At 35.0% G+C, this 12763-nt stretch overlaps 2 protein-coding genes across 3 annotated transcripts in view; one reads left to right on the top strand and one right to left on the bottom strand.

Moving 5' to 3' along the window:
* The window catches only part of LOC114649283 (uncharacterized), a 282139-nt gene that overhangs the window by 73600 nt on the left and 195776 nt on the right, over positions 1-12763 (top strand). The gene's annotated exons all lie outside the window — the stretch shown is intronic.
* gtf3c2 (general transcription factor IIIC, polypeptide 2, beta) overlaps positions 1-12763 on the bottom strand; it is a 158995-nt gene that overhangs the window by 25176 nt on the left and 121056 nt on the right. For both annotated transcript variants that reach the window (XM_028796786.2, XM_051925479.1), the window contains exons 15-17: positions 7770-7857; positions 7379-7507; positions 6140-6307 (exon numbers count right to left, since the gene is read on the bottom strand). In XM_028796786.2, the coding sequence (XP_028652619.1) occupies positions 6140-6307; positions 7379-7507; positions 7770-7857 (385 nt within the window). The remainder of the gene's footprint in view (positions 1-6139; positions 6308-7378; positions 7508-7769; positions 7858-12763) is intronic.

Genomic DNA, 12763 nt, shown 5'->3' with positions numbered 1-12763 from the left:
CAATCCTGTCTCGAAAGTGTACAGACAATACCTTTGACTTCATGCTTGGTTTGTGCTATGACATGAACTGTCAACAGTGGGACCTTATATAGACAGGTGTGTGCCTTTCCAAATCATGTCCAATCAACTGAATTTACCACAGGTGGACTCCAATTAAGCTGCAGAAACATCTCAAGGATGATCAGGGGAAACAGGATGCACCTGAGCTCAATTTTGAGCTTCATGGCAAAGGCTGTGAATACTTATGTACATGTGCTTCTCAGTTTTTTTATTTTTAATAAATTTGCAAAAATCTCAAGTAAACTTTTTTCACGTTGTCATTATGGGGTGTTGTGTGTAGAATTCTGAGGAAAAAAATGAATTTAATCCATTTTTGGAATAAGGCTGTAACATAACAAAATGTGGAAAAAGTAATGCGCTGTGAATACTTTCCGGATGCACTGTATGCCATTTCACTTCATTTTTTTCTACCAATAGCTGTCACTTTATTCAAATTTAATGTAACATTTTCAAACTAATGCTGTAATTTCAAAATGATCTGATCTGGCATAATCATGCAAGTAATAACTCTTCAGCATATACTAAACATTCTACTAACTGTAATAAAATTAATTTATGGCAGTAACAATTTTAATTATATTCTTACTTGCAGATATTGATCAGTATAATACTTCTTTTCAAAGCTACCTAAACTTTTTATTTCTTTCTTAATATAAAAATAAATACTTATGGGAATGACCCAGAAAAAGTCTGATATTTTATCCTAGATAATAAGTTTTGCTTTAAGTTAATGTATGTGACATTTGAGTGTTTTACATACAAAAAGAGGACATTCAAATTCTGTGTCTCAGATTCAGGGGCCTCATGCATAATGATGTGCGTAGAACTCACACTAAAACACGGCATATGGACAAAAGTGTAAATGTACGTACGCACAAAAAAATTCAGATGCACAAAACCGTGCATAACTTCCACGCACTTCAGCTCCATGAATCCTGGTCAGCTTGAAAAGTATCGCACATGCAAGCGCCTGCCGTCCCACCCCGACTCCTCACAGAATTTTACATATTTTAATATGCAAATCAATATAAATATCACCTTCCCCATTCAGTGTTTGGTTAAAAGACAATGGCAAAAGCACGTGAAAAAAAGAATTTCAGCGAATGCGAAGTGGAGGCAAGGAAAAACGTACTATTTGTTGGCTTAAGCAGTGGTATAAACAACAAAAGGAAGTTGATCAAGTGATGCAGAGTGGTGGAGACACTCCAAAGTTCAAGTTCAGAAAATCGCATAGTGTCCAAAATAAAAAAAGAATTGGTCAGATATCAAAGTCGCCGTGAAAAGGCGAGTTGTAGTCCATTGTCTGAGTGTCATACAGAAGCATATTAGGGTACAGAGAAAAGAAAAAAAAATAGGGGCACAGTGAAAAAAAGGTTGAAATTTCCACTTATTCTTGTAGTTTATTTTGTCATTAAAGTAGAACACTGTAAACGTAATCTTAAAATCAAGGTTAAATATACTAGAGTTTCTCAGATCCCATCGTAACTAAGGTAGCACGTTACATGCTTTGTATTGTATGTATTCTTCTATGTGCTCTGTGTGTGTGAATCACTGCATGCTTCTTAAACGGGCTTTCTCTTACGCCAACAGGACACAGAATACATTATATTCATGATATTACAGCTCTTAGAACAATTTAAATACTTAGATATAAACTTGATGTCATTTTCATGATGGAATGAATTAAATCATGAATTAAACATGGGGGCACAATGTCGCAGTGGTAGCGATGAGCTGGTGCCCCGTCCAAAGATTGTTCGTGCTTCTCGCAAGATGCTTGCTCGGACGTGCACAACCCTCGATGAAATAATTTAATGCAGCAGTACTGCCTCTTTCAAACATATAAATCCCCAATTCCTGTCCTTCCTTTTCTTTCTCCACGTAACCAACTGCCACATGATAAGTCCTGTAATAAATGTCAAGTCATCTGTAAGCTTAGAACGCCGATTCTTCAAAACGTTTAAGGAACATTGAAATATGTTCATAGTACATGTTTAATTATTCCATCCATCTATCCATCCAAGGTCGCGCCAGTATACATTATTTAAATGAACTTAGAAATTTATCTGTATAATGCAATATACATACTTTAATCTTAAAAATGTTATCAACAGCTCCAAGAAGATCGCTCTTGGAAATCTAAATTGACTTAGAAGCCACTCATAATCATCTTTAAAAATGTGCTCTCTTCTATTGAATTGAATTCCATTATTGTGTGTTTGCCAAATGGGAGAAGTTCAAATAGACTGTGCGCATGGCTAAGGCAGAGAGAGTGCACCGAGAGCAACAACGCTAAAGCAGCTATGGTAATTGGAATAGTCTGGACGTTCAAGGGGCCATTAGATTGTTGATTACAATCAGATGCCTTACATTTATAAACAAAATGCGGTTAATTTCAGTGTATTTGATAAAGCCGCATCAGGGATGTGAATCTAAAAAACAATGGGAAACCACACAGGAAAAGTAGTACTGCTTTGACACTGGGTGCCTCCAGTTTGCAAAACTGAGTGGAAAATTCTGTACAGTTTAAGGCTGGCGTAAGAATGTGCGTGGCTTTACACCAAGTTTAGTTTTTATAAATCAATATGCCTGGAAATGGATGTATGCAACATTTTTGTGCATACGCATTGTTTATACATGAGACCCCAGGTCCTGCCAGCACATGTCATAAATGGCTACACAACCAAAATAATGCAAAAATAATGTGAAACAGTCTATAGAGGTGAATATCTACAAAACGCCACATAGTAATTGGGTGACAAAATAGGAAGTAGTACCTTACATCATCTAAAAAAGCTGATTGTGCAAAGATACTTCATTGCTGAAAAATATACTGTATTTCTTGTTAATTTTGAACAGTGCATGCTTGCTTAAAAATTAACTTTCTAATGCAATGCAATATGGTAAAGAATTTTACAAGTAAATACTAGGGCTGGGATTTGGTTAAATCGATACAAAGGGATTAAAAAAAATTAACAGCATAGTTTAAACATAAACAATGACCTTCAACCTGAAAGGCAATATTAAAGTTTGGTTGTGCTTGAATTTTTTGTTCAATGGAGGACCAATGGAACTGGGAAGAATAGATCTTTGAATATTTTTATTGTTAATCATGTTTCTCTTTTTACTGTATATTCTATACAGTGTGCATTTTCTAAGAGATCTTTTTAAGGTTTTGTGCAATATATGTTTATTTTTTGTTCACTTCCTATTTTTTCACTTTGTACAATAAAAGATATTTTGAATATTAATAAACTAGATCAGCGGAATCATCATTCTTTAAAAAAAAAAAACAACTTAAAACTCATTTCTTCAAGAAGGCATTTAACTTACCCTGACATCCTAACATTTTCTTTTCAGTTCACATTTTATCTCAAATTCTATTATTAGTTCAGGGTTTTCTTGCAATATTTATATTTTATTGTGGTTTATTGTCTGTTAGTCTAACTCAAAGCTTTCTGTTTCTTGTATTTATCTTTATTTAGTGTTTTATTCTGATATTATTTTGCATCCATTCGATGTTGTGTGTGATCTTTTTTCCACTTTTTCCTGTTGTTCATTCTGAAATTCTGTGAAGAGTTCTGAACATGAGAAAGGTGCTAGATAAATAAAAAGAATTAATATAGTTGATTTAAATTATCCTTATGAAAAGAATCTTCACAGTAGAACTACTCACTGTTAACCTATAAAATTGAGCCAAAAGAAGCATGTAAACGGGGTTTAGTCTTAAGTATAAATACCTGTAGATTATATTATGATATACATTTACTTATTTGGCTGATGCCTTTATCCAAGGTGACTTACAACATTTATGGTACAATAGATTATATTACTTTAAGTTTTCCAGTTGAAGCACAGGCAGGTCAAGTGACTTGCTTGTGGTAACACAGTGTTAAACCCATAACCTCAAAGTTTGAAGTCCAAAGCCTTAACCACTACAACACACTGACTGCATGTGCCAGAACCAATACATTTTTGGCCATACAACCCACTCCTACTGAAGGGAAGTGAAGTTATACTGTATGTTTATCAGTTTCCTCCATGGTCTGGAAACTTCTGACAGAGATGACAAACAATAACAAACCTGACTACTCCACCTACTGCCACGCCCATTCACTCATATACCCCTATAAACAGTCATTGAAACCATTCCAAACTCGTCGCTGCTTTACAATCTCATTCTCAGCAATGAACAGTCATTATGCACCTGGTTTATTTCAAAATCTATGATGTAAGATTTCTGAGTGAAATATGTCTATATAGCCACTATATTTCAGTGGGCCACTCCTGTACTGTGATGCAATGTGGGTTGTGGGTTGAGCTCCAATAATACAAACTTTAAAACTTTAGAAGTAGCCGATGTTTAAAATGTATTTTGATCTTATCTTGCAGGATGTTGTTTGCATTTGTTTTCACATAAATAAAAAGTATCCATTTGTTCAGAGCAACTCTGAGGTGCATTGGCCTGCTGATCCTTTTTTATATAAACTAGACCGCTGTTGGAAAATGTGTATATGAAATCTGTTGTCAGTACTGGCTTATAATTCATCACAGCATGAGGCAGAGACCTAGAAATGTTCATAATACATCAATACCATAGGTGTACATTATTCAGTGATAAAATAAGATGTTTATTTACCATTTACTTAATATGTGAAATAGATCACATCATATCAGTATTGTCAGAGGGCAGGAATCTATTCTGTGAGATGCCAATGCCATACTTTAAAGGAAGAAAATGTGCCACATTGCAGTCTCAACCACCCTAGTTTTCCTTCAGTTAAGAAATACTTGTATTTTTCATTAATTCAGTAATGTAGAGATTTATAGAGGAATAACTACTTGATTTTTATGGAACTGCAAACTTACTTATTGTCAAATAACAAAGCAGTTGAAATGGCAAAAAAAAATGCTAATACACTCAGTCACTGTTCATCTGCTCATTTGCCATACAAGTAGGACTTATAATGACTATCTAATAAAACCAAGAATGATAACCATCCATAAAAGGTCTCTACAGGCCCCATTATTTAATTTTACAAAATTTATTGCATTTTATATATAACAACACACACTGTTTGTAGCATCACTGCTTTGCATCTTCATTGTAATTCATCTTTTTAAAGATCTGAGTGACTAGTATAACCCTTGCCTCAAGTCCTTCCATTAAGTGTAGGTTTCCTTCAACAGCTTATTTAATCTGGGATATGATTGTGCACACTGCATGTGGCTTGCATCTTCATTGTTCACCTTTTTGAAGATAAGTGTGACTATGATAACCCTTGTCTTATGGTTTTCCATTATATGTGGGCTTTCTCCAAGTGTTTCTGTTTCCACTCACATCCTAAAGATGTTCAGGTTAAACTGATTGCTAACATTAATAGTACAGAGTCTAGTGAGATTGCCAACTTTAATATTACACAGTCTAGTGACTGTATGTGTGCGCGCTTTATGATGGAATAATATCTAGTCCTGGGTGGTATCCTGTCTTGCCCCTGATTCTGCTCACTATAACTCTGTTGTTAAAATAGGTTAGTACACAAAATGGATGAAGGGATGAATATTATATTACAGTTCTGATTATGTAAGTGTTTAATTGCATACGTTTATATTTAAGTGTCTATGTCTTTAATGTTTTCAATATTGCATTGAGGGAGGAACAGCATGCCTTGGCAGTTACTGCCCTCCTTACTATTTTTTCAAAATGCCACAGTATTAAGTATTGAAAGGGGCCAGTTTTCATAACCCTAAAATATATAATGCATATTACTATTTTTAGCATAGAGAATTGGACTGCACCTTAACATACCTATGTACAGAATCATGAACTTAACAGTACAAACTGATCCCTCCTATGCCGTAAACTCCACTTGTCATAACTGTCTGTATTCTTTTCATTGCAGATTTCTTATTAAGGATGATTTTTCTTATTCTTCTCAGTGCTATTACTTACACTGTATATGCTATTTATAGGGGAACTTTTCAACAACTTTTAATATATACTGTAATTCATTATAACCTAGCAGGACACTTCATCAATAATAAAGTCTGACAGTGAAATAATTCATTATATACTTACCATATCTGTGTCATCAAACAGAACACAGTATTTTTCGATTGCTTCATTGTATAGTTGTGGTTGGCAAAGTGGAACAGCACTGTTTGTCTCACTGTTGGCTTCTGCCTCCACATTTAAAGAATCTTTGTCAGATCTGCCATACTCGATAAGGTCTGCCTTGTAAACTGGCTGAAAATGATAACAAAAATTCACACAAATGATTACTTTGTACATTATGACAACATTGCACTACAGGAAAGATGTGAAACTATGAATAATGCAGTTGTAAAAATACATAAATACAGTACAGAAAACATAATTTTACTTGAGCTAATGTTAGTATGGTAAAAGAAAGTATAAAAGGAAATAAGATTACAGTTAAAACTGCAAATTGGCATTTGTAAAGTGATCAAAACATTCTTAGCATTAAGTGCCAATATCATGTTATTTTAAGAATATAAATCTTTTTTGTAATTTAAATAGCTAAAAATAATATTTTAATAAAAACTAAATAATCCAAACTGTTATGTATTTACACCATGTACATTAGACTTTTACATTTCTGATGTAAATATACATGGAAGGTTTCGAAGTATGCAAATTAAGAGTACATAGTTGCTTAATTGTCACACTTGATATTTCACTAGCATTACTTGTAAGGTAAGTCTATCAACAAAGCCTTTTTCTTTACTTTTAGAAAACTTTGTTTATAAACAACCCAGCATCAGGAAGGCAGCTATGGCTTAAGGTGGTGTTTTGATATTGTCACAATATAGTTGAAAACAGAATTTTGCTAAGATGTTTCAGAATGTATGCATATACTGGGCTATCTGATTCCCAAAAACTTTCATACTATGTTTCATGGGTTGTGTTATTTAGCATCTGCATATTTTTTGCCTATATATGTTCAATTATACTGTCTGTCTGACTTAGGACATAAAATTGCTGCTATTATCTATACTACAGGTACAAAACACACAGTATTACTACCAATAAATAAAGCCTGTGTCTTGTTGAAAAATGACATTCATTGTTTAGGAATATTTCATACAGATTTTACCTGACAGCAAATAAAATATACTTAAATTTTTACAAATTTCAGGGTAATGTAGCCTCCTTTCTGCAGGCTACTTAAAAGATTTTCTTAATTTTTTTATTGTATTAAAGGGACATGTGTTTTACATAAAAGAAGCTCTCTGCAAACAGATCATGCAAATTCAACAAATGTAAAGGTTTAAAAATAAAATTTGAAATACACACAAATCTGCGTTCAGAGGGACGCTTGACATTATTTGGATTGCTTGTTATATTAGGCAGCACCATCATTAGCAACTCTCCTGTGTTGTCTCCAGAGGCACAAGTATTGAGCCAGTCAGAACCAGATAAACTCTGAAAGTTGAATACATAACAGTAAAAATCAAGGTATTAATATAGATTTCAATATATTATATACATGTGTATTTTATATACAGTGTGTATATATATATATCAATGATAAATTTTACAAACTTCTACCTGCCTGAGATAAACTGTGATAGATTGGCAATCTCATAACAATAAGTTATACAGAGAAGTTAAACATTGAACGCGGTTAACATATTTAAAAATATCTGAGGAGTTCCCACAGTGCACAAAAAATATAATAACTTACCCATACGGTTCCTCTTCTGGGAGCAACAAAGTATGGTTTAAAACCAAGATATCCAGCCTCAACATAGTGGATTCCACTGAGTCCATAACTATAAACAAATAATAAAATAAAGAGCAAATCAAAAGATGTCAGCTGGCATGCTATAGCCTACATTTATTGTATGATGATAAGTGAAAGGTCAACATTCTAAAAAATCTAAAGATTATAGGGAGATTTTCATTTTGGGGATAGCATAGTATTTATGCAAAACACAGAATTAGAAAACAGGTTTAAAACAATATGGGAACCATTTCTGTGCAACTTATTTTTACGGAGATGTAGCTAGTCAAAGTCATACCAAACCCCCAATAAGTTCAAACTTTGTTAGCTTAAATCTCGTTAATACGATCCAAGACACGTCCAATTTCAGTTCCATGGGTTACTCAAAAGACCAAATCAGCATTTCAAGTTTTGTTAAAATTAGTGATGATGAGGTCCAAAAGTGTGATGACATGGAATTACCCTCCTATTTCTAATAAAATGGTTGCAACCCTCAATCAGAAAGAGCTAAGAAATCCCAATTTCTTTTAGTCTGCAATCAATAACACTAAAATATGTTTGTCACAGGAGCTCAAATTAATTATCATATGTTTAACTTAATTTGTTGTCTGGAGAAAACAAGATGAAACATTTTTTTAATACAAGATGGATAATTATTTAGAATTAAACCCCAAAATCATTTGCTAGCACATATGATATATGATTGTTCTAGTGACTGAGTGTTTTTCTCAGTTACATAAAATATTATTCAGTCCATAACAATAAAGGCACATAAAACATCAAGGTGAAAACATAAATTCTTTATTGAGTTTCAACTAATTTTACTGATGGGTATTTGGGATTGTGCAATGAATACATAAATATAAGTTAGAAAAGCACTTTTCTTATCTACCACTGTAGATGAAAAATGCCTATTCTTTATACATTGTACACAAACATCTTTGAAGCAACTTTTTCATTAACAGGTTCAGAAGAAGCCAAAGCCTATTCAGTCAGCATTGGATGTAACATAAGAACCAACCTTGTACATGACATGACTGTCCCTTATAAAACTGAACGATTTACACACCATCATACTAGACCACTTTAGAAATACCAGCTAACCTAACAAGTCATAAAAATGTACAAGAGAAAAGCAAACAATACAGAGAAAAAAAACAGACTTCGATGTCTGCAACTTTGTGACGGAAGGGTGATCTATGAAGCTAATGTACCACCTTTAACACTGCTCTTACGACAATAATTAGGATTCAAATTGGGAGTGACAAATAAAACTACCTTGATTTTTGCTAAAGGGTATTATTAATATTTAGTAACTGATTGCTGTTTGGTTTATGTGTCTTTTGAATTGGATTTTTTGAGATTATTTAATAATTTGTGCAAAAAGTGACAGTTCCATAAAGTACACACAAAAAAACATGTTGAGGAAGTCCCTATAAGAATGTAAAATAAAAGAATATATGGAGAGAAAAGGTGGGAATCACTAGGCACCTCACGATTCAATGACTATGATTCAGGGTGAGGAGAAGTGATCATTGTCGATGCATCACGATTGATCTTGATTTCTAAATTATATATAACATTTTCTTACATGTTTCTCTTAAAAACAAAATAATTATTCATCATAAAAAATATGATAAATTTAATTGCATTATTTTATTATTAACATAATATATTAACAAACGTGCCAAACAGCATGTTGCATCATGTATTTGCATGTTTTTACACACACTTTTTTTTTTTAACAAATACACACACACACTACCAGTCAAAAGTTTGTACATAATAGAATGAACACACAGCTCAAACAGATTGAGTCACATTGTAATGAGTCACATTACAAGCCAAATAGAGCGATTTTATTTAAATACAAAATGTCAGAAAAAGAACAAAGTCCATCATTTATAATGTCACGTCCACTCCAAAGCAAACTAGGTAGCACAAACAAAAAGAAAATGAAAAATCATTCATTAAAAACCAATATTCAGTAATATATAAATAGCGTCAGCAGCAGCACTTAAAACATAAAATAATAGTAAATGATAAATAATGGTAAAAATTTTTGTATTTTTTTGTATTATTATATTTTTCTCTGGATTGTGTCTGTTGTCATCACTGAAAAAGAGAAGCATTAGTCTAATGAGAAAAAGCAGGCTTTTTTTCCTCAAATAGAAAAGCCCCAGTATGGCGTGGCTACTATTGAATTAGAAGAACTGTTTGGCATGAATCTCTCCCCTTACGCTGATAGGTTGACTTGAAAGCTGATTTATACACAAATTGATGTAAATCAAGGAGACATTTGAGGATGACAAACTTTTTCACTATGGGTCATTTTTAAGTATATTTGCATATAACGCGTGAAGCACCTACTGCAATTGTCCATGTCTGTGTTTGTATATATCTGTTTGTCTTTCTGTCTTCAGAAACAATTTGGCCCCCTGTAGAACAATTTTCTTGAAATGTGACACACTTGTTTTTCAAGGAATTTTGTTAAATCAATTGAATTTTCGTTGAGATATCTTGAACAAATTGCACCGTACAAAGCTTTAAAATTTCAAAATCTCCCTTTTAAAAGCATTGCAGAATCTGTAAAGTCGTCAATCTTAAAATGAAGAAAAATTCTGTGCGACTTCAACTACAAATTAGTTTACTTTGTCAGTTTTACCTTGACAGTGTGTGGTGTAGTGGGTCCACAGCTCACATCAAAAAGGCCACTTTTTAAATAAATAATCGCAGTCTTCGCGGCTTATAGAGAGGGCGTGGTAGTGTGGCCGGAAGCGGTACCCAGGGAAGTTCGTGATGCGGGCGGTCCTCGCTTAAGTGCACAGGTGAGGAGTCATCCGCATCCGTAATTGTTGCCGGGAGCTGCTGATTGCCACACCTGATCCACGTCCTCGTGATAAATAGACGCGCGAGCCGGCTAGGAGGGGGAATGAAAAAAGAAAAAGAAGAAAAGAAAGAAACAGATATTGCAGGAGGAGAAAGTGACAGGAAGCAGGGAGAGGAAAGCCGGTGCAAGAGAGAGAGAAGAACAAGCGAGCGTAGGCTCATAGGCAGCTGACTTGTGAGCCTGGGTGTTTGGCCGTCACCTGAGGAGCAGTCGATTGTGGTTGCCCCACTCAGCATTTTGTGAAGAGCGGGAGTGACCGGAAAGAGGATGGCTCGGCGCGTAAGTCCAAAAAGGCAGCGGGAGTAGGGACTTAGGATGTGAAAGCCCCAGCGTGAGTGCCCTGGTTGCTGGGGAGCCCAAGTCACGGTCTCGTTAAGCTTACGGGAGCCAGGGATCGGCGAGGCAAACAGACCAGCAGGAGAACACAGACAGAAAGAAGGTCAGCTGCAGGTAGGGTGGCTCCCCTAGTGCATAGCCTGGATGGGAGAAGCAGGGGAGTCACCACCAGTAGAAAGGCACCGTGCTTTGTGTTAAAAGACAGCTTCCAGCCATTGTTTTAACCTTGGGTTTTAAAAGATTTTTTTTCTATTGGATTTTAACCTCCACGATTTCACCTTGTTTTTGTTGGATTATTTATTTGAAGGTTTTGATGCACTGCACTATTTATTCGAACACTGTTTTGTTGATTTTTAAATAAAAGCACTTTGCACTTTTTGCACCATCTCCTTGCTTCATTGTTGTGCCTCACTGCCTAGCTCATCGGTGACATTACCGACGGTGTCGGGTTCAAGGGCTCCCAGAAGGAAGATGGGAGTATGGAGCGGAACCCGCATTGTCACACAGTGATTATAGATTTCCCTCTGTTTCACCTCCAACAGCTGCTAGTGAGAGCAAACAGATCCGGGTTCAAGGGCTCCCAGAAGGAAGATGGGAGTACGGAGCGGAACCCGCATTGTCACACAGTGATTATAGATTTCCCTCTGTTTCACCTCCAACAGCTGCTAGTGAGAGCAAACAGATCCACAATACAAGTTAATGAAACACCAGCGGGCTAGGAACTTGCTGTCACCAGCTGATTGCACAAGCGCACTAGATGGCAATTCTTTATCAGGAAGTCCAACTTAGCACACACCGAAACCTCTACATACATGTCCCTCCTCCCCATGCCTTTAGTCATAATAGGTAAGTTAGAAGATCTTACATACTGTAAAAGTATAAAATGGCAGCAAGAGAAACAAAGCATTATCAAGATATGAACGAAGTACCCTGTGACATGCAAGCCACTGTGCACAAAGAAAATAAACATTTAGTCATTGCTATTTAATTTAAATGAAACCAAGATTGAAGCTCCATTATCTGCAGATTATAACAATTTATTATTTCACTGTCAGTATAATTTACTGGGGTGGCCAGACATCCAGGTGACACGGACAGTCTTGATTTCAGGGCCATGTGTAAATGACTGAAGAATATCAAAATGTCCTGGTTTTAACAGGCTGCCCATCTAATAAAACAATGCTCTGCTGAAACATTGTCAATATACTTCAAATCACGTGTATGAAACTTCAAGGGAAACCAAAAAAACTCAACTGGGAAAGCCTAATTAAGAACTTGTGTTAAATTTGAACAGCATCACAAGGACAACAGTGAAGCAGACGAAAACAGACAGCACAGCCAGTTAATTGTTTTCAAGCACAGTGTTCATTTGTGAAAGTGTTTTTATAAGGTCCTGAACCTTCATTACTAATGAAGAGATGTTCAATATCTCATTGTGCTCCAAATATTATCACAATATTATATACAGTACATCCGGAAAATATTCACAGCGCATCACTTTTTCCACATTTTGTTATGTTACAGCCTTATTCCAAAATGGATTAAATTCATTTTTTTCCTCAGAATTCTACACACAACACCTCATAATGACAACGTGAAAAAAGTTTACTTGAGATTTTTGCAAATTTATTAAAAATAAAAACATTGAGAAATCACATGTACATAAGTATTCACAGCCTTTGCCATGAAGCTCGAAATTGAGCTCAGGTGCATCCTGTTTCCCCTGATC

The sequence above is a fragment of the Erpetoichthys calabaricus genome, chromosome 3 (genome assembly GCF_900747795.2).
Source record: "Erpetoichthys calabaricus chromosome 3, fErpCal1.3, whole genome shotgun sequence".
Taxonomy (NCBI): Eukaryota; Metazoa; Chordata; class Cladistia; order Polypteriformes; family Polypteridae; genus Erpetoichthys; species Erpetoichthys calabaricus.
This window is presented reverse-complemented; position numbering and strand designations above follow the sequence as displayed.